Source organism: Bos mutus, chromosome 11, assembly GCF_027580195.1.
Source record: "Bos mutus isolate GX-2022 chromosome 11, NWIPB_WYAK_1.1, whole genome shotgun sequence".
Classification (NCBI taxonomy): Eukaryota; Metazoa; Chordata; class Mammalia; order Artiodactyla; family Bovidae; genus Bos; species Bos mutus.
Genome location: NC_091627.1, coordinates 77,282,140 through 77,304,354, shown reverse-complemented (window position 1 = coordinate 77,304,354; position 22,215 = coordinate 77,282,140). Strand labels below are relative to the sequence as shown.

Genomic DNA, 22,215 nt, shown 5'->3' with positions numbered 1-22,215 from the left:
GAGCAGCCCCTTGGGTACTTCCTCCCCCTCTACTCATTAGCTTCTGAACTTCCGTGCAAAATAATGTGGCAAATTAAAACATAAGTAATGTGACCTTTAGGACCCAGATTAGAAAGGAAAATAGGGAAGATAGCTAATACTCAGTAAGTCTATACCACATGCCTGGTGTCCTCAGGGCTTCACATATATTCATCTTCCTGACAGCACTGGGAGCAAATGAGGAATCCTCCTGCAGACAGGGAGACTAGAAGTCAGATTGGCTACCTCACTTTCCTAAGATTGCAGATTTAGGATCTGGCTGCAAAGCCAGGGTTTCCATGTCAGGTTGTTCCTCCTGGAACCTGATTGCTTAGCATAGGAGAACTGGAAGGCATTGAGGAATCGACTAAATCAGTGGTTCCCAAACTTGAATGTCATTGGGACCCTCTTGGAGTTTGATAGAACATGGATTGCTGGACTCCACAGCAGAATTTCTGATCCAGCAGATCTGGAGTAGGGATCCTCAGAATTTGCATTTCTAACAAGTTCCCCTGATGCTAATGCCGCTGGTCCCACCTTAGTACCTCTAGTGGCACACAAATGGCTGTAAGTGATACACGGACTAAGGTTTTTAAAGTACTTCTGAAAAAAAAAAGTACTTCTGTATGTAATATTTGTTAGCAAAAAAGAAATGCGAAACCTGAAGCCAAACAACTTGTACACCAAATCCATGATTTCAGGTATGTTTGATGAAGGTGGGATGTCTACTGAAGTAAAAAGAAAGAAGATATAAAGAAAAGTATTGCACAAAGCAGTAACACTAATGGTGTACAGCTAGTAGCCAAAAGTGTAGATGTGGCATGTAGATGATAGGAGTCTGGGAGATGCTGTTTGAAACTGAAGGTGTGACTTTATAGAGGAGGGGACTGCGCACAGCCCACAGAGGTGAACTCTGCCTTCAGTAGCAGCCCCCAGACAAGAAGTCTCTAAGGAGCCTGTGGTGCCCTGTGCTTCATGCCCTTTCTGGCTCTTCAGAAGCTCTGGACAGACTAGGGAAGATTGCTGTGATTCTTATTCTATCTCCCAGGTCTTAGTCTCCATTGTCAATCTTACAAACGGGGATCAAAATTTATAATGTTGCTTGCTTGCTTGTCAGAAACCAGAGGTTTCCAGAAGGCAAGGAATTGAGCTTCTGTCCTTTTATGGCTCCAAGCTCAAAGTCCCCAGGAATCTGTTTCATGCATAAAAGCTGCAGGAGGGACTCATGTGACTTCCCGAGTGGTCACCTTTGGCTTTTTATCCTCTTTCATTTCTAAATTTGCTTCCCTGGCAGCTACTGATTTTCCTTGTGATCTAGAGAACCCCCCAGAACAAGTGAGGGCATTTGCTGAGCACATGCTGTATGCCCAAGCTGAGCTTCAGGAACAAGACAGGAACCCTGCCCTCAGGGGGTGCAAAGTGCGAAAGGGGGTGAGCCTGTAAATGGGAAATGACCGCAGTGCCATGCTTGCTTCGAAAGAGGACTTAACACAAGGCAAGAGCTACACAGTCAGGAGGGCCTGGGAAAGCTGCAAGGAGGAGATGATATCGAAAGTGATGTGTAAAGACACAGGTGTTTTTTTTAAGGATGTGTAGGGGAAGGGGGAGAAGGCAGTGGCAACCCATTCTTGCCTGGAGAATCCCGGGGACGGCGGAGCCTGGTGGGCTGCCGTCTATGGGGTCGCACAGAGTCGGACACGACTGAAGTGACTTAGCAGCAGTAGCAGGGGAAGGGCTCTTAAAGGCAGTGAGGGAAGCCTGTGCCAAGACTTGACATAGGGAAAGTTGTTCAGAAAGGACTCAAGTGGTGAGAGATGCCATGGGAAAGAGGCAAGGAGCAGGCCTGACAGCCCTGTGAGGGCCTCAACTGGATTCTGTAAGCCTAGGGGGACCAACGAAAAGCAAACGTGGAGGGAAACAAGATGTCTCCTGCGTGTCAGGTGGAGTCCTCAAGGGACAGTGGCAGCAGTTTTTCACACTCAGGTCACACCCATTAGTGGGTTGCATAATCTGCTTAGTGGGCTGCTGCGAGCATTTTTCAAAAGGGGAAGTCGCAGGAAATGTAAAATAGAACGTATCAGAGTGGATTGCCGTGCATGTAGTAGAGAGAGATATTGGATCAAGAAACGTACTTCAGTTCTATGTAAGCAGTGTGTGCATATATATAGGGTTGCAATGTCAGACATATTTCTTACTGTGGATCACACTTTAAAAAGCTTAAGGCTCAGAGGCCTGACTGGAGTGGGCAAGACCAGCTGTTGCTGTCATCTAGGCCCCAGGTGATGTAAGGACTAAGAGGAGGGGATGGATTCCAGTGTAGACCAGAGGTGGTGGGTGAAGATGGAGAATTTGAGGCTGACCTCAAGTCTGAAAGTTTGACACTAGCCCAGAGTACTTGGGCCAGAATGATATCTTTGAAATAACCCGATCCTTTTTTTTTTTTAATTGAGGGTAATTTCTTTACAATTGTGCATAAACCACTTGTTGTGTTGGCTTCTGCCATACATCGACATGAATCAGCCATAGGTATACCTATGTCCCTTCCCTCCTGAACTTCCTTCCTTCCTCCCACCCCGTCCCCCCCCCTCTAGGTTGTCACAGAGCAGCTGGTTGAGCTCCCTGCATCATATAACAAATTCCCTCTGGCTCTCTGAAAGACCCAATCTTGGTCCCTTTCTGATGGTGAACTGGAGGCCTGGGTTTCTGGAGGGCTGTAGGAAAGAGGAAGCCTTTGTATTCTTTGATCAGTGAAGTCCTGGGCCCCTAGGATCCTGGTGTTACAGTTCTGACCTTTCTTACCAAGTACTGGATGTTGTCGAATAACATTCAAATGGGCAGGCTCCTCCTAGCATCCTCAGGTTTGATGAGGATGTCTTTGTGGGAACTAGGCTGGTAACGACCCTGCTTCTGCTGTCTTCCCACTAGGAACATCGTGAAAGGCATGAAAGAGCTCCGGGAGGTGCTACGCACTGTGGAGACCAAAGCAACTCAGAACTTCAAAGTGGTAATGGAGGAGCCCCAGGGCTGGGTGCTGGCTCTGGCTGGTTTATTCAGGGGTTGATTTCAGCAGGAGGCTGCAGAAGTCCTAGCAGGCAACCCCTGAATCAGGGATGACCATATATCGCGTGCACGTGTGCGTGTGTATCCTCCCCTGTCATGCTCATGGCAGACATTGCTAGTCAACCGCAGCATTCTTTTCCTCCAAGCCTGGGACACGCCCTCAGCATCCTTCTCATCACAGCACTGTGCATAGCCCCTCACATTAGATCAGTGCTGAAGCCTCCTGACATCCCTTCCTAGCACGGTGGTGTGCTACTTCTCAGGCTTTTGTTTCTGATCTTAATAAAGAACTTTGGCTCGCTTTCCTGCCCCACTTCAGGCCTGCCCTCTTAGGTTTTTATTCACCCTGAATCAGAGCCACAGCTGCTTCTCACTCTACACTTCTCTGTCAAATATCAGGAAGGTGTCTGGTGGAGAAAGCTGCTTGTACTAGGGGGCCTTACTCTCTGCAAGGGCCTGTGAACACTCAGAGCCATGCTGGGCTCCGTGGGGCCAGAAGGAGGAGGAAATGTACCTCTTGTCTAGAGAAGAAAGAGGACAAAAGATGAAGTGGGAGCCATCAAAGGCCAACGGAAGGGGTGGGGGCAGCTCAGTGCTAGAGGCACAGAGAAGGGAGGGGGCTCCTTGGGGGTGGAGTGGTGGGCCTCCTGGAGGGGCAGCACGTGGCCAGCAGGCAGATGTGGCCGGGCCGTGGGTGGAGGGCCCAGCAGGGCAGAGCCAGCGTGCGCCTGCATCTGAGTCCTGCCCTCTCTGCCAGATGGCCGCCAAGCACCTGGCAGGGGTCCTGCTGCACTCCCTGAGTGAGGAGTGCTACTGGAACCCCCTGTCTCAGCCTCTGCCTGAGTTCATGAGCAAGGAGGAGAATTCCTTCATCACGCAGGCCCTGCGGAAACCTCACCTCTACGAAGGAGACAAGTAAGCCCTGTCTGCTCAGGGGACCACTCCAAACTCAGGCCACCGTCCCTGGGGTCAGGTTCCCAAGGTGGCCCCTCTCTCTGCTCCACGCTCTCCTGCACTTTCCGCCCAGCTCCCTGCCAGGCAGGCTCCTTAGAACAGGCAGGAGCCGAGTAGACTAGAGAAGGCAGGGCTCACGGTGGGTGTAGGGGTCCTGTATGGCTTCCAAAGGCCAAACAATTATTCGAGGAGTTCCTGCTTTCATGCACTATCTGTCTCGTTTGTGCCAGTAATTGGAGGTGGGGTCTGTGAGCTTTTTTCCCACTCTTCTCTGCAGCTTGCCCCAGCCACTCACTGCAGGCAGCGCTGGGGGCTGGAAGGGGCATCCCCACCCCCACCCCAAGAGCACTGCAGTGCTTCCCACCCTCGCCCACCACAGCCTTTCAGGTCCATGACTCTGGGGCACGATAAAGAACTGCAGGTGGAATCCGGTGCCTGTGAATTATGCAGGGGAAGGTCACCTTACGAGGGCTGGTGCCGACGCCGGGGCAGAAGGGCCAGTGGGGCAGGCCAGCTGTGCTGCTTGGTGAGGGCCACCCTGCAGCCAGACTGCCTTCTTTGTCCTCCAGCCTCTACTGCCCGAAGGATAACATTGAGGAAGCCCTGCTGCTGCTCCTCATCAGCGAGTCCATGGTGAGTGCCAAGGCTCTACCCGGGCCTCCAGCCTCCGCCCTGTGGGGGAAAGCTGCGGGGCTCAGGCTTAGAACACCAGGTCCTGACTGAGATCAGCCCCCCGTGGATGTCACTGCAGCAGGCTTTGCTTGCCCCCCAGGGGGTGTGGCTTGCTTATGAGCTTTAGGTGTGGTGTACAAGGCTGCCTGCGGGGGCCTGGGTCCTGTCCTCCAGTGACCAGGGACTAAGCTGACAAGTTCCTACCTCCTCCTTCTGGAATTAAATGATATCATCAGCTTGTCAACAGAATGTTGCATGAACAGCTGGGAGCTGGGTCTGTGGTGATGGAGGGGAGTGGAAGGAACGTGTAATTCTCATGGCACAAGGCCTAGATTCAGGTTCCAGCCCTGCCACTCAGTTGCTGATGGCCTTTGGGCAGATCACCTAAGCTCTGTGAGCCTCAGCTCCTCACCTCTAAAGTGACAGTAACTCACAGGGGTGAGATGCCTGTACAAGTATGTATTCATACACTCATGCCAGTCCTTTTTTAATCTTTATTGAATTTGTTTTAATATTGCTTCTGTTTTACATCTTGGTTTCTTTGGTCACAAGGTATGTGGGACCTGGGCTCCCCAACTAGGGATCAAACCCTCACCCCCTGCATTGGAAGGCAAAGTCTTAACCACTGGACTTCCAGGGAAGTCCCATGCCACTCTTAATTCAGAGTATCATCTACTTTGTGCCAGGCCCCTTCTGGATGCCAGAAAAACAGCAGCAGACAAAATGGAGAAAACTCCCTGCCCTCATGGAGCTTACATTCTAGTGAGGGAGGTGGGCAGTGAACAAATAACTCTTCAACTATCCAGGGTTTCAGGGCCTGAGTGCTGTGCAGAAATAAGGCAGAGGGGGTAAGGCGTGAAATACTCTCTAGATTTTTTCATAAGACCGCTTGTCCTGCCCCAGGCAGACACACATGCACACGTGTGCATTCATACACGCACGCCTGTGCCACGGAGGCTCAGTTAGGGGAAGAGATGTGTTGGGTAGTCCAGGAGGTGGTGAGATGAAGGATGTGGCCTGAGGGGACTGGAGGAGGCGTGGGCAGGAGCAGCAAAGTCAGGTGTCCTCTGATGCAGGGGCCCCTCAGAGCTTATAAGCTGGGGACCCCTGGGTTGAGAACTAGGTTTCTAAAAATGATGCATCTGAGAGCAGTGACTGAAAGTGGAGTTTAAGAAACCAGGTCCCCCAAACAGCCAGAAACAAATGTCTCTTTGGACACCTGGACCTGTGTGATGCCAGGGTTTGTTTAGAGAACTCTGGTCAGTGGGTTGTCTCCAGCTGAGCAGGTCCTTCCTACAAGTAGATGGGGGGTAGGGGGGTGGGGGGTTGGGGTCACTGGATTAGGGGAGAAAGAGTGTATCCTTCCTCAGCCAGGTGGGGTCCATTCAGATCCAAGAGTGCCCAGGAAGGGGTGTGGATATTTGGATCCCAAGAGCAAAGTGGCCAGGATGTGGTCCTGAAAGATTTGCAGGGCGTGTGCTTGAGTAGGGGCATCTAGCTGGTTAGCCCAATGTGGGCGTAGCGGTACCAAGGCCAGATCTGGTTCTCATGGGAGAACAGTGCGCTTCTCACAGACTGAACCCCAGTTTATAATTATGGACCCTCAGCCGTAGACCAGCATCCCCTCCCTGCCCCCTACACACACCTCGGCCATCTCAGCACCTACACCATCAGGTAAGACTGCAGGGGAGTCACCTGCCTTGGGAAACGCAGGCCATCATTTTCACTTTCCTGTGCTGAGGGTTGCAGTGTTGTCTGCAGGTGGGACATCAGAAGGTGAAACTGGGAACATTTCTTGAGTCCTTTCTCTGCCAGTTTCCAAGCTGATCACCTCTTCTAGTAGGCACTGTGTTGAGCCATGTGAAAAGTAAGTTCCATATTGTTTAATCTAATATTACTATGTTCCCATCTTACAGATATGAAAAGTAAGGTCCAGGACAGATGTGTGTCTTGGTCAAGGTCATTTGTTGTTCACTTGTTAAGTCATGTCCGACTCTTTGGGACCCCCATGGAGTGTAGCATACCAGGCTCCTCTGTCCTTCACTATCTCCCAGAGTTTGCTCAAATTCATGTCCACTGAGTAGGTGATGCTATCAAACCATCTCATCCTCTGCCACCCCCTTCTCCTTTGCCTTCAATCTTTCCCAGCATCAGGGTCTTTTCCAAAGGGTCAGTTCTTCGCATCAGGTGGCCAGAGAATCAAAGCTTCAGCTTCAACATCAATCCTTCCAGTGAATATTCAGGGTTGATGTCCTTTAGGATTGACTGGTTTGATCTCCTTGCAATCCAAGGGACTCTCAAGAGTCTTCTGTAGCTCCACAATTTGAAAGCATGAATTCTTTGGTGGTCAGCCTTCTTTATGGTCCAACTCTCACATCCATATGTGACTGCTAGAAAAACCACAGCTTTGGTCAAGGTCACATACTATAATCCTCGCAGCCATGATTCAAATCACGTCTGTGATTCACTGACTTGGTTTTCTCATCTGTAAAAGGGCCAGGGGGATAACTTTGATTATCAAGTGAGACAGGGCTTGGGAAGGGCTTTGTAAACAGGGCCTTGGCTGTCTGTATGAGAATGGTCAGCGTTTATCTCCCTGGCAGGGACAGAGGCTGGACTCTGTCTCTGCAGAGGATTTCCTATGGCCGTTGCTTGATCTGGGTGCCCAGAACCAGAATCTAGATGCCTTTCCATTAAAGCGATTCCCCCCAAACACTCCAAGTAGAAAACGGCCTTTTATTAAAATGTGACCCACGCTTGGAGCCGAGGTGGTTTCCCTCCCAGCAGTTCTTTCCCTTTTGAGGGAGGGTGTGTGGCTCACTGGCCTGCACAGGCGACGTGGTGGGGATGTGGTGGGAATTCCCTGAGGCATGCGCAGCAGAAGACGTGCTCTATGGCTGGGAGGAGGCACTCTTCATGGCTGGGAGGAGGCACTCTTCGAGGCTGGCTGGTTGGTTTCCTCCTCCTCACACCCAGCCTGTCACACATCTAGAAGTTTCAGACATCTGGAGGAGGGTGTTGGCGATGGAAGTAGTTTGATGTCTCATCTGAGGGTTTTCCACCTGGGGATCAGGATCTGACCACTGTGGCTCCAAGTGGTTTCTCAGAGTGACCAGACTGCCCCTGACTTCTCACCTGCCCTAGATGTACCCTCTCCTTCCCCACAGGTCACATTCTCCATCAGTTGTGGGCACCCCTGCCATGTTCCTGCTCTGACCCCTTAACTGACCACCTGAGGCTCAGCCTGACCTCCATGTACCAGCAGGATTTTCCTCATCTCCCTTTAATGCTGGCTGGGTTTGGCTGGAGGTGGTCAGGAGAAACTTCTAAAGAAGATGGCTGCCTTGCGGGCTCCTTGGGTTATCCCAATCCCTATAGGACTCACTAGGCTACGGCAACAGCTATTCCAGCACAACCAGCCCAAGAGGCAGAGTCATCACAGCTCTCCACCTCCAGGTCCCCGGTGCAGCTGCTTCAGGAAAGGGTGTTTGCAGGTTTCCTCTCGGCCCGTTTTGTGATCTGGAACTCACAGGAGTATTCTGTCTGAGTGCAGGGCTGGTAACGTAGGTATGGTTTTTGTGGCAGGCTGAGTGCGATCAGAATGAATAGGGGAGCCCTTGTCTTGCAAGAGATAAATAGGAACCGTACAAATGCTATCATAGAAATGCATAGGACATGAGTTACAACTGGCTAAAGGAGACTTGTGTTTTGTACTCAGATTTGAATTTGGGGGGCCAAAAGGGCATTTAAAAATGCCTACCCACCTACCCATCCATCCACCCACCCACCCTCCATCCATCCAGTCTTGTCTGAGCAGCGATGATGTGGCATGCGTGCTCAGCACTGGCGACAGAATGATGACAAGTTAAAACCACAGCCCTTGTCCCAGATGTCCTCCTACCTAGTAGAACATGCATCTAGGGACCCGGAGGAGGGCCTGGCCCCCCAGTCAGAAGGAATTAGCTCAGTCTGCTGAACCTCAAATGCATATTCTGGTTTTTGAAAAACCATGTGTCAAAATCAGCCTGATTTTCTCACTGGATAACCAGAGGGTATAGGACTCTGTCATTTCTAAAATCTTGATCTCAGGCATGAAAATGTGTTATAGCAAACTCAACCCCCTGTTTCTTTCAGCTGGGGGAGAAGTGGCTGCTGCTGTCAGGCTCCTGGGAACTGAAAGAACACAAGGCTTGGGTTAAGAGAGGGTGGGTGGGTGGATAAGTCTCTGGGGCCTGGGATCCTGAGGTCAACAAACTAACTGCCACTCATGCCCAAAGGCAGGCAGCCAGCCATTTGAATCTTGAGTTGGCCATTCACAACCTTTATAGCCTGGACAGGTTCTTACCTCCTTGATTCTCTTGTTTTCTCATCTGTAAAATGGGACCAATAAGATCTCTTTCTCCACTGGGTGGATGAAGTACAAAAATGAACACCAAGATGCCCGGTACATTGTGGGTGGCCAACATGTTTTTGTTTTATCCTTATAGATACCTGGTTCTGACTCAGTAATTTTAGAAAACATTTAGGTTCAGTTCTGGTTGGATGATAAACTGGTTTGAGGATACAGTTTTGTTGTTGTTGTTTTTTAAAAAGTGCTTCCCGGACTTGATTCCATTTGGAACTCCGCAGATGAGCACAGATTGTTCCAGCTTCTGGCACCTGGTTTTCTCGGACATGAGGCCCTGTGTGCTGCAGGCTGTGAGGGGAAAGGGCTTGTTAACCACTGCCAGCTCAGAATGCTCGAGGCAGTGGAGATGGGAGAGCCTCTCACCCTCGCTGGCAGGAAAGCTTCTGCTGCAGAAGCAGGGGGCTGAGAGGGGCCTGGCCAGGATCCTGTGTAGATGATACGTGGCACAGAACATGTTATTTCTCGGTTCTGTGGGCTGGCGGCTCTTGAGCCAGTGGTAACGATGTCTGCTGGTGGGGGGCACAGCAGGAGCAGAATGTGACTGTGTCCTCCAGGGAGGGAGACTCCTTTCTAGGGGGATGGCTGTGGGGGGTGAGCAGCAGGCCCGGAGGCGGGGTCCATGGCCAGCCGAGAGGCTGTCCCTGAGAACAGGGCTGATGTGGTCCAGGGAGCTTGTTCTCTGCTGAGAAGCAGCCCCTGAGACCTGAGTGAGAAGCCCAGCCTCATGTTTTGCTTTGGTGCTTCCCAAGCAGAGCCACCCCAGGGCCTCTGCTGGTGTGGGCGGGGCTGGCGGATTCTTCCTAAGAGATACCTGGAGGCAGGGGACGACTTGGGGTAAAGTCAGAATGTCTAGGTTCTAATCTGGGTCCTCAACCCCCTATCTGTATGCCTTGAGTATTCTTCCTGGTCCCTCTGGACCTCCGTTTTCTCATCTGATAAAAAGGACAATAGAATAGGGGATGGTCATTGTCAGCATTATGTGATAATACTTACAAAGGACTCTACAAGTTAGTTCCCTTTCCCTTTACCCTGCTTGTGTCCAGGATCAGAGGAGAAATGGGGCTGTCAGGGCTGTCTGTGGTCAGGGCTGTCTGTGGCCCTGCGGCCAACAGAGGCTGGGGACCAGGGCTGGCCGAGAAGCCCATAGGGCCGCAGGTACTTAGGGCAGTAGAAGCTTGTCCTAGACTGGCTGTCGGAGGTGCAGCCTTAACTCCTGGAGACCGCGCACAAGTTAGCAAAGTTCCTCGCACAAGTTCCCATCTGTAAAGGGAACACCGGCAGTGTCATCCCGCCCTTCCATGGGGTTAGTATGAGATCATGGCAGTGATAATTCAGCTTCTAAAATGCGTGGCACCCACACGAGGGGTGGCCGTTTGAGCAAGGACCATCCTGTCTGAGGTGTCACGCCGCTGGTCCGTCTGGGGCAGAAGACATGCCCTTGTGGGTGTTTTCTTAAGGCGTGATTTTGCTTCATGGGTACATGTCCAAAGGCCACAGTGGGTCACACTGGATGATGGAGGGGTGGGAAGAGCATGTTTCTTTGACTTTTCCTCTTCTGACCTGCTTGGTCTGGGCAGACTGCCCCTTGGAAGGACAGCAGAGCAGAGGGTCCAAGGCTAGGAGCTGGCACAGGTGATGAGCCCTGCCTGGGATTAAGTGCATGAAGTAAACAGGAGCAGGGCACCCCCCGAAGTGGAGGAGCCTGAGGTTTTGCAGGGGAAAACAGGAGAATAGCCTGTCATTATCCCAGACTAGTAAGGAGTGGGGTGATGAGAAGAACATTTAGTTTCCATACAGTTCATGACTGTCACTGCATCTGACGTGCAGGACGTCCTTGTGAGGACATTTAAATGGTGGAAGGGAAGTATGTGAGGGGGCCAAGGGTGAGGCAGGCAGCTGATGGAGCTGGGCGGGGCGCAGAGTTGTGGCCTGAAGGAGGGAGCTCAGTGGAGGAGGAGGGAGCTCAGTGGAGGAGAAGGGAGCAGGGCAGCTAGGGCGCCCTGGGTGGGGGCTCAAGACCCGAGAAGGTCTGAGGCCCTGTGCACCAAGGCCTGCTCTGGTCCCTGAGCTGCATGTGAATTCACCCTGTCACCAGCGCCCCCACCCCCGCCCCGAACTGTGGCTTCCTTTTTTCTTTTCTGGTTCTCCCCCACCCCACCCCGTTGTCATGGTTACATATACATGCTACCCAGCTGCCCTGCAAACCCGGGAGTGTTTCACCACAGCCCTGCCCCAAAACCATAGCAACTGCTTGCAAACTTCTGCTTTTGGGTTTCCTTTGGGGAACCACACTTCCCTCTTGGTACAGGTGCCAAGTCCTGAGGACCCCTGGGAAGATGCCTTTCCTACTGTCTCCGTGTTGGGGTGGGAGGGAGTCCTCAGACAGAGGAGATGCTGTGTGGTTCCCTCATCCATTTCTGTCCTTCTAACCTAAGGCTTGCCCAGAGCTTAGGAGTCCACATCTTCCTCCTACCAACCACACACATTCAGAGACACTGTTCTCTTAAAGGTCAGGGTCTAGGGCAACAGGAGGAAGTTTCCACATGAGGGCCAGAATCTTTCTGTTTCAGATGTCACTTGAGAGTGCTGTGTGCAGGCTTGTGCTGGGGCTGGCAGGCTAGAGATGAGCAAGATGCATTCCTGCCCTGAGAACTAATGAGCAAGGGGGGCATGTGGGGCCCGGGTGTGTGCCTAGGGTTGGGAGAGGATGTGAGGTGGGCAACCTCACCTGGCAAGACAAGTCAGGGAGAGCAGCAGAAGGAAGGGGTCCCCAAATTGAGAACACAGATGGGCCTTGGTGAGGGGAGGGAGCTGCAGGGAAGGACCTGGGAGCTAGTGGAGAGAAGCTGGCCAGCGGCATAGGGCTCCTTCGCAGCCACAGAAAGGAGTGGGGGTCTGGCAGGGTGCTCCTGGAGGACAGGCCAACCAAAGCTTACTGCTTACTGTCCCCTACAGTAGACTGGGTCCTCGATCCTGCAGGGTACTGCTGCTGTGTCCTTTTCCACAGCCCCTCCCTGAGAGCAGGGACTGTGTCTCCCCCCGTCTCAGCCCCAAACCTCCGGGCCCCATCCCACCATAGAGGCAGCCCCCACCCTGGGTGGCCGAGAGCTGGGGAGTTGCTGGAGGTGGAGGAGTGGGCAGGTCCATGGCTGGGCACAGAGTGGGTTTTGTGTTCCTTGGTGAAATAGCTGCTGCCAAGGCTGTCCTTAGAATCTCTTCTCTTCCTGTTAGTGCCTGTGTGGGTGGATTTCACTGGGAAGGAGGGGGATTTCTTTGGCACTTTCCCTCTCCACTCCTCTCCCTTAACCCTTTGGCATCTGAGCGGCTCTTGTTTACCAGGCTGGCACTGGGACTCAACCTTTCTGGGGATCTTCTTCCATCCCCAGCACCCTCTCCTGGGGCAGTCCATGCCCATTGGGGTAGTGGACAGCCCTGGCCTGTTGTGCCCAGAGGAGCAGCTCCATCAAGGCCATTGGGCTGCCTTACTGAAAAGCCCCCACGAGTGAGTCACGTCCTTGGGTCTTAGAGGCATTTTGGCTTCTAGAAGCCTCTGGGAATGCACGTCAAGCCTGCACGGTGGGACATGTCCAGAACCTATAATCCAAATACCGTTGAGCTTTTGCCTCTGTAGCCATCACCCTTGGGAGCCCCAACCCCTGCCCTGGCGGAGGCAATAGTAGTCTTACATGGAAGGAAGTTGTGAGGACCACCTATGGACACATTGTTTGAACCTGACCAACAGGATCTGGGTTTTAAGGGTCAGGAGGAGGTCTTTTTAATCCTGTCAAAGAGGTCAAGTCCCTGGGTCTGAGGTCCTTTGTGGGGTAGTAGAGGAGAGTGAGTCTCGACTCATGAAAGGGGGTTCAGCCCTTTCTACAGAGGGAGGGGGTGCTGGGAAGGGACCCCTTTGGTGGAGAGGAGGCAAGAGGAGGGAGGACGCTGGGAGCGGCCAGTGGGAGCGTCTGCCCAGAACCCAGCTTTGCTTCTGCTCAGACACAGCCCTCAGAGAGAGAGAGAGAGTGTGTGTGTGTGTGTGTGTGTGTGTGTGTGTGTGTGTGTGTGTGTGTGTGTGTGTGTGATTGGAGGAGACACAGGGGGACCAGAGCATTCCCAGCCTTCCCCCAACCCTGTCAGGATCCCCATGACCCCTGTTTAGCTTCTCCTGAATGCTGTCCCCAGAATGTGAGTGTACAAGAATGGGTGGTACCACAGGCCACAGAACAAGTGGGTCGCCAGTTCCTGATGGGGGCATTTCTAGCTTGGGTTTACAGAGCTCCTCCTTTAAATTGTGCAGACTTGCCCACTCCTAAAGCACGTTTTCTCTTGCCCCTCCCCTCTCAGAGCAGTCCCTGGCAACTCTGAGCTACTGGACTCCTGGGTGCTGGATGCCAAGCACAGAGACCTTGGGTTGTGGGGAAGTTTCTGAGGACAGAGGAGAGTTCCATAGTGAGAAGTCAGGGACAGGGTCTGGGCCGGACATGGGGGTGATGGGAAGGAGGTATAGGGGTCCTTATCGGAGGAACTTGGGGGCACCTTCAGAGGAAAAGGGTGCGGAGCGGCCACCGCCCAAACTCTAGTCCTGTGAGTCAAGCCGCAGAGCCGCCCCCAATCTTGTCAGTTCCCAGTGTTATCTGAGGGTTGTCCTGTGAATGGATGATTACACACACAAGGACTGTCCCAGAGGACAGCTGGCCTGTCCTCTCAGCAATGCCAGTGTCCTGGAGACAGAGGAGGGCCACGGGACTCCTAACAGTGAAAGGAGGCACAAGAGACTTGGTGCCCACCTGCAGAGCATGATCCTGGGTTGGATCCTGGCATGACGGCTCTTCCATGAAGGCATCGGTGGGCCGGGAGGCAAGATCTGAATATGAGCTGCTCGTAGAAGATAGAGGGGACAGTGTTCCATCTCCTGAATTTGGCATTTCTGTTGTGGTTATAGAAAGAGTGTCCTATTTAGGGATGAAAGTTCAAGTTGCTCTAACTGGCTACCATAACTACTGCTGCTGCTGCTACTACTGTTACTAGAGAGTCAAAGCCACTGTGGTCCACATTACCAAGTTGGGTTTACTGCTCTTGTATTACTGTTCTTGCAACTTTTCTGTAGGTTGGACAGCTTGCAGAATAAAACACTGAATAAAATCAGGAGCAGGGACTCAGGACTGCTCCATCACCCCAGCCTGTGCTACAGGTGGAGGGTTTGCTTGCTGTCGTGGTGGTGGGGAAAGGCTCTGGCTGGCTCTAGGAGTGTGGCCTGGGTCAGCAGCGAAAGGGTGAAGGTCACTGGGCCTCAGAGGCAGGGGCCCTGTGAAGACAGGCACCTGTTTATTCTCTGTCCTCACTCTTTTCTAAACCGTGTCTCCCCACAGGCCACTCGGGATGTGGTGCTGAGCCGGGCACCGGAGCAGGAGGAGGACCGGGCCGTGAGCCTGCAGAATGCGGCGGCCATCTATGACCTGCTGAGCATCACGCTGGGCAGGCGGGGCCAGTATGTCATGCTCTCCGAGGTACAACCCCCTCCTCATCCCTCCCCTGCCGCCACCAAGAGGTCCGGCTCTGTTCTTAGGAGACCCAGCGCAGAGAGGGGCTGCCCTTCACTGGCAGAGTGTATCTGTTTTTTCGAATGTTGTCATGTGTTTTTTCCTTTGAAAGAGCACGTGGTGTTATATAGCGAAGCCCAAGAGGATAATTATCCACCCCTCCGTTTCCCCTGGAGGTGATGCTGGTTTTCTGTGACTGCCTCTTCTGGAGGGGTTCTGAGCTGAGAGTGGTTGGGAGCCTGGATCCCCCTCCCACCCCCTCTAGAATGGGCACCCCCATTGTGTTGGGCAGACCCTACTGGGGCAGCACTCCATGGGCTGGACCCAGGGGATAGTCCCGCTCCAGGATGTGAGGACCAGGGGCACAGAGCTGCCCGTCCCTCCTGCCCTCCCCCGGCACCCAGGGTGAATGGCATGTGCACATATTTGAGCTTTCAGATCCAAGCTGAGATCAAGGGTGGCTCTAGGGCCCTGGGCTTAGGTGGCCCTCTCAGCAGCAGATTCTCTGTCCACATGTTTGGGAGAGCTCCCGAGAGGAGGGGCAGTGACACCTGCCGAGCCCTTGCTTACACCAAGGCATCACGGGAGGCGCTTCCAGAAGATACCATCTTTAGTATCAGGAGATAAGTGGTCTCTTAAGTTCGCCAGTGAGGAGGGCGAGGCCTGGTCAGGTGGTTCTGCCCGGGTGCAAGGGAGTGTGTTGAGTCAGCATGGGAGACCCAGGCCACTGAGCTCTGCAGGTGCCTGTGTGTGGCCCTGTGCCCCTCACCTCTGTCCCCGGCCCACCTGACTGGGGCCATACGGTACATCCTGGCCTCATGTGCTGGCTCTGCCTCTGTCGCTGGGAACCACTCCTGTTGGTTACTGTCAGGTCTCACGGACAGCCCCTGACTTGGGGTGGCCCCGATAAGAGGGCCAGGGAGCAGATGGTTTTTCTTGATGGTTGTCGCGAAGAGCAGAAGGAAGCCTGTGCATTCGGGCATCATTCTGTACACGGGCTTCAGAGTCAGTAAGTTTGTTGCTTACTGGCCCTGCAACTCTGGCAAATCAATCAAGTCTCAGCTTCTTCATCTGTGCAATGGGGGTAATTAGAGAAGCTGCCTCAGTGAATTGTTGGGAAGAGTAAATGTGTTTGTCCATGTAGAAAGCTGAGGATGGTGCCAGGCATAATAGTGAGAATTGTCAACTATTATTTTTATTGGTTGTTCACATTTTGAAAGCGCTGTCACAAATCTCATTTCATGCGCTTTTCACTGTCGCCTGATGTGGTGTTCACATGATACGGTGGAGGGAACCCAGGGCCAGAGAGGGCGAGAAGCTTGTGCAAGGACATGCAGCATGCGACGGTAGAGACAGGCTGCCCCTGGAGTCCTCTGCAGGAACCAGGTGTGAGCTCTGGCTGCCTCCAGCGCAAGTGGCTGGAGCAGTGATTCCCCTGGAACGGTGTGGGTGGGCCAGGGCAGGGAGGACCCCTGAAGGGAAAGTGTTGACCGACTCCCTCTTCGCAGTGCCTGGAGCGAGCCATGAAGTTTGCATTTGGAGAATTTCACCTCTGGTACCAGGTGGCCCTGTCCATGGTGGCCTGCGGGAAGGTAAGGTCCAGGGCAGGCTGGGGGCTGCACACTCCCCCTCAGAGGGGGCTGGGGGCTCCACTCTCCACTAGTCCCTCGCAGAGGCTGGCAAAGGGTGGGGCAATGATTCAGAAATATTGTCCCGCAGCGGATGTTAATCTCCAGGGAATAAGGGGCACGAAGGGTGGCCCACAGACCCCAGGGTGAACCTGATGTCTTATCTGTGAGTTACGACGGGGCCAGGTGTATAGGTGTGAATCTGTGGATGGTTTCTCTGAGTATGTGTGCACACGCGGGGCGTTGCAGCATTTCTGCCTGCGAGCTGGTTGGTGTGATTGCCTGAGACAGGCATGGACGTGGGTTCCCAGCGAGGGGAACGGTGTTCTGTTGGGGGCTGCATCTCTTCTCGTCTGGGAGTGTGGCAGCAGGAAGGACCTTCTTGCAAATCCAGAACTTCCCTAGGAGGGAGGGGTTGAAGGGTAGAGCAGAGCACCCCCCTTCTCCCAAGGAAGTGTTTTGGGTGCTCTGCGAGGTGGATGTGCTGGGGTGGTCAGGAGGAGTCCTGCCCGGAGCAGGGCTGACCTTATCCAGGTCTCCAGAACTGTGTTTGCCCTCCACCACCCTCTCCCCAAGCCCTGTCCCTGCACCCACTGGTTTTCCCTCCCATGAGAATCACACTTACATAAGCCTCTATTCTCAGCAGTGACATGAAAGGAAAACCTTTCCGGAGCTGGGTGCTGAGGGTGTTGGGGCTGAGGATGCTACGAATGCAGGAAGTAAGGAGGCTTGAGCTCACAGATCGTTCCAAGAGCTATAAACACCCAGAGCCCAGTTGTGGGGCTGAGGGAATTCCTCCCCGCCACCCCCAAGCCATTTGTGCCACCTGCTCTTCTAGCCCTGCAGTCGTCTCCAAGGAGGGTCCTCCTGGGCTTGCCAGCACCCTCCCCGCCACCCCACCCCACCCCCCGAAAGGAGGCTATGCTCACCAGGTTCTGGTGGGGATGGGGGAAGAGCAAGTGCCTCTTCTGACAGGTGGGAAGGGGCTGGAGAAGTACAGCCAAGAATCAAGCAGGAGCCTTCTCTACACCCTTGTTACCTTGCCAAGTGTTTTTCTTCCCAGCCTCTTCCCCTTCCCTCATCATCTTGGCCACCTCACAGGGCATCCTGTAAGTCATGACATGATGTACCCTGGCTGTGTGCTCAGCAGGGTCTTGTTGAGGGTCAGAGGGAGCTCAGAACACAGATGGGTTGAGGCCAAGGGGAGGAAGAAGGGGGCTGGGGCTTGTATGGAGCCTGGGGAGGTAGCTGATGATGACATTTGACAGCTTCTTTCTGCCTCGAGGAAACAGAGAAAGAGCCTCTAGTCTGAGTATGGTCTGGGAGGAGAGGCCCAGGGCTAGGTCTCCACCCTTCTGTGGGTCGTGGACCACTTTGAGATGCTGAGGAAAGCTGGGGACCCCTCCTCAGAAGAATGCACTGCTCTCAGATGTTAGCTTTAATTTCTGGGGGTGCTCCTGGAAGGCCCCCGTTTCAGGAGAAAGTGTCACACCAACCTGGGAATTACGAGGTCTTCAACCCCCTTACTGAAAAGAGCCAGGCTCAGAGAGGTTCAGACGCAGCCTGGCACACCCCAGAATCTGGGGAGCTGGTGTCATGGCCTGGCTCCTTCCCAGAACAGGAAGGTAGACACAAGAATGGGCTTACAGGCAGGAGGTTGGAGTGATCAGTGAGTGCCTCGTGCGTGAGGCCCCACAGGCTGTGTCACACCTACACCTGGGTTAGTGCAGCAGGAGATTGCTCTGGATGCAGGCTCTCCATCCCCGCCCCTTAGGAACCCTGCACACCAGCTCAGTCTGCCTGGTTGGCCCATGCAGCCCTGGGAAGAATAGCCAGACCTTGTCCTTTGCCAGGAGCCTAAGGTGGGAATCCAGGTTCTGTCCCTGCAGTTGTGTGCAGAAGGTGAGGCCAAGCGGATATGAGTATATCCGGCACCTCCACCTGCAGGAAGAGAGGACAAGTTCCCTGGCATGATTTAGGTCGCTTCTTCTCTTGGTCTCCTCAGTGGCTGCGTTGCTAGGTAACCAGCATGACAAAAAAAAAAAAAAAAAAAAGAGCCAGCAGCTCTGACTGAGGAGTCCTCAGATGGCTCCTTAAATAGCAGTGTTTCCTGGTCCAGGTCGGGGTGGGACATGGAGGGTCAGGGTTAGAGAAGTCTGGGTTTCAGGGATGCTGAGGTCAGCAGCCAGGGAAAGGGAAAGGGCTTGCTTCGGGGTGGGGCAGAGGGGGCCACAGCGAGGGGCTGGGAGCAGCCTCCAGAGAGAGGGTTTTGGGAGAGGGGGGTGGCCTGGCACCTCCTGCCAGCCCTTCGCTGGCCTCTCTCGCCACAGCCCACACCGAGAATCCCCCTGTCCCACAGGCCCCCAGCCTCCCAGCTGGTCGTATGCTAACACTCTCTTGGTCTCTTACCCTCTTCTTTCCTGAGAGAGCAGTGGTGCGGGGCTTTGTCCTCTCCACCCAGCCTTTCTGTGGGTCTCTTGCCCCTCCCAGCAGGGACCCCACAACTCCCAGTGCCACGCTTGACACGGAGCAGGCCCGAGGCTGAGACACCTGAAATCAGCCTAATAAGCCTGAGCCCAGAGCCCAGGGAAGTCTGTCACATCTGGGCTGAGAAAAGCTCTCCTTTCTCTGCGGGGAAAGGAAAGGCAGGTAGAGAAAGGCGGGGTCCCAGGGTGGACACAGACCAGTGGGGCCCCAGGTCTGTGTCCACTAGTCTCCGTACTGTGCTGTGGACAGGGAGCCTTCACAGAGTCCCCATGTCCTCACGGGGCCTCTGGAGTAGCCAGGGAGGATGAAGCTAACTAATGGTGGCGAGCTGGGCCAACAGTAGGGCCCAGCTTGTGGGAATTGTAGTTACACAAATGTGCACACGTGCGTGCACATGCGTGTGTAGGAGGGAGACGGAAGCCTCCTCGCTGGCCAAGGTAGGCAGGATAGGACAGTGGTTAAAGTCAAACTCTTCAAACCCCAGCTCAGCCATTTATAGTCAGTGTGGCTTCAAACACACCACTTCTCTGCATTTCAGTTTCCTCATCTGTAAATAGGGACAGAGTGAAACAGGAGGGAAGGGGGCAGGGACAGCCTTTAGGATGTGATGAAATAGTTGGAATAATCCTCCCACTCATTAGCCTATAGTTACCCAGCCCGTAAAAACTGACTGTGCCATATTTCAAGGGCGCTCTCTCTTCTGGCCCACACTCTGTGGAGTGTGTTTCTCCCTAAATAAATCCACTTCTTACCTATCACTTTGTTTCTGTCACTGAATTCTTTCTGTGATGAGACATCAAGAACCTGAGCTGCATTAGGTCCTGAGAACCAGGTGTGTGATCTCAGTTAAAAGACCATAGGTTCAAGCCCCAATCTGAGTTACATGGTTTCAATAGCAACCTACCTCATAGGAGAGTTGTGAAAAATAAATGACTTCATATTTATAAAGCACTTAGAACAGAGGTCAGCAGACTTTCTGTAAAGGGTCAGAGAGTAAACATTTTTTACTTTGTAGATCAAACAATCTTTGTGGGAACTATCCCACTCTGCCTTTGCATCATGAGAGCATTTGTAGGCAATACTCGTCTGAATGGGTGTGGCCAAGTTCTAATAAAACTTTATTTACAGAAGCAGGCAGAGGGCCACATTTGGCCTGTGGGCTGGGCTTTACTGACCACACTTGGCCATCCTCAGCATGTCTGTGGCCCCATCTCCATGGCTTCTTTCCTGACAGCCTTTTTGCTCCCGCCAGTCTCCATGTGGGTGTGTCCTCCTCTTATCACCTGTAAAACCTTATCACCTCTCAGAGATTTGAGAGAGTTTCCTTCTACCTCTAAAATTCCTGTGGTTCACATGTGAATTCCTTTTGAAGAGTTTCCCTATTTTTTCTCCTTAGCTCTTGTTACATCACCTCTGGCAAGGGTCACAGCCTCCATTTTCCAGATGAGGAAACAGCCCCGGGGGGACTTGCCTGCCACCACCACCGCCTGGGGTCCTTCCAGTGGGCCTCTTCCTGGCTTGGGAGGAAAGGGGTGCAGGGCAGGGGCTTGGCCGTTTGGGAGATGCCCCCACTGAAGGCATGAAACACCCAGTCTGCTGCAACCCAGGGCTATGAGTGACCGTGTTGCTGCCCTTTCTCCTGCAGTCATCCTATGCCGTGTCTCTGCTGCGGGAGTGCGTGAAGCTTCGGCCCTCGGACCCCACCGTGCCCCTGATGGCCGCCAAGGTCTGCATCGGGTCCCTGCATTGGGTGAGTGATTCCGGTCGCAGGGCCCAGGTCCTGGCAGCTTCCTGCAGGAGGGTGGCAGCAGGTGGGTGCGTCTTGCTGTGTGTGGAAGGGGTGGGGGAGCGGAGAATGGCTTCTGAAAACTCCAGCCTTCATCCCCCAGCTCAGGATGGTGTCAGGTTTGTGCTTTAGCCTTGACTTTCTCCAGGGAGCCAAATGTGGAGTCAGAAGACAGGGTGCCCCCCACCTGCCCAGCACAGGGGAAATGAGCAGGACCTTGGAGTTAACCTGGGCTAGCCCACCGTTCAGAGTCGGAACCAGCTCTGTGCTGGATGGGAGGGTGGTCTCTCTGTCAGCCACCTCCTTCCCTCTGGACTCCAGCACCCAGTCCCTGCCTTGTGCTCAGCTGCCTGCTTACCACTCTCTGCTGAGGCGGCTGAACTACAGACGAACTCAGCGTTCGCCCTCTCCCCACAGCAACTTTCCCTCTAGGAGGTCAGCAGGGGGAGTGGGGAAGGAGCCCTGGCCCAGGAACCCAAAGCGCCAGGCCTCGCCTGCTGCTCCCCTCATCCTGGCTCTCTGGCTGCTGCTCTCGGCCTGGGGGATCTTGCAGCGGTGCCTCTGCCCAGCTGTCTGCTCTCACTGGAAGCTCCTTTGCCCACGTTCCTGGCTTCCCACATCAGCCTCCTACTTCCAGGCCGTCCTGTTTCCACCCTCTTCAGCAACTAGAACAGTGCAGCGTCTCTCCCACGTGTTGGCTTTCAGCCCCACCTACATCTCTCTTCAAGCTCAATAAGCCTAGTTCCTTCATTGGCCCAGTGTCTCCCAAAGAGGGAGCTTCTTCCATACATGTCCCTCCCATTCCTGATGTCCTGACACCCCTGCCTGCCCTTGTTGTCAGGTGCCCAGCTTGTTCCAGAGCAACAGGGGCTAGGTTCCAGGTGCCTCTGGTAGGTGCTTCAGAATTAGCAGCCTCTCCAACCCCTCCATCTCTGGGGAGGGAGATTTTGCGTTCTAACCCTTCCCACTAAGTATGCTGAGGACCCTCTCAGAGGGCCTCCGCCTCCCCACCCAGTGGGCCTGATCCTGGCTCTGCTGCAGGGACTGGCTCCCTCGGATTGGGGGTGGGGGCGGGGAGCAGCACCTTTCCCTCTGTTCCCTGGTCCTCGGGTCCCCGTGTATGACGTGCGAGTATGGCCCTGCCTTGGCCCCACCTGACTGTGGGAGATGGGGGAGGAGAAAGCATGGCTTTTGGCCACAGGCTTTATGACGTCCTGTAAGACTGATCTGTAATAGGCTCTCAGCATTTGGAGGAGGCAGCGTGATGAGGGGGGTAAGAGTTTCACTGTCGTGTGGTATAAATGATGAAAGTCAGGAGAGGGCTGGACAGGTCAAGGAGGCCTCCAGGAGGAGAGGGCCTTGGATGGGGCTCAGAGGTGGTCCCTTCCATCCCAGCTTGCTTTCCTCGGCTTCATGGTTACTGGGGAAGTTGCCTGTCCCCCCAGTGTTTTTCGGGAGACTGTTGGCATCGTCCACCCTAGAGGACAGGGTCCCCTCTGGGTGGCATGTGGGTACCAGCAGAGTGAGGACCCAGGCTGAGCACAGCAGTGGCGGGTGGTCATGTGAGCCAGAGGATGCAGAGCGTGGGCTCGCTGACCCCTAGCTCACAGCCCTGTGTGTTCCCAAGGCTCCAGAGAGGGGCCTCAAGTGCATCCCTGGGATGAA

The 22,215-nt window shown here is 53.9% G+C and overlaps 1 protein-coding gene across 2 annotated transcripts in view; it reads left to right on the top strand.

Moving 5' to 3' along the window:
- TTC7A (tetratricopeptide repeat domain 7A) overlaps positions 1–22,215 on the top strand; it is a 123,350-nt gene that overhangs the window by 45,675 nt on the left and 55,460 nt on the right. For both annotated transcript variants that reach the window (XM_070379626.1, XM_070379627.1), the window contains 6 exons: positions 2,944–3,022; positions 3,836–3,993; positions 4,602–4,665; positions 14,479–14,616; positions 16,158–16,241; positions 20,410–20,514. In XM_070379626.1, coding sequence (XP_070235727.1) covers positions 2,944–3,022; positions 3,836–3,993; positions 4,602–4,665; positions 14,479–14,616; positions 16,158–16,241; positions 20,410–20,514 — 628 coding nt within the window. The remainder of the gene's footprint in view (positions 1–2,943; positions 3,023–3,835; positions 3,994–4,601; positions 4,666–14,478; positions 14,617–16,157; positions 16,242–20,409; positions 20,515–22,215) is intronic.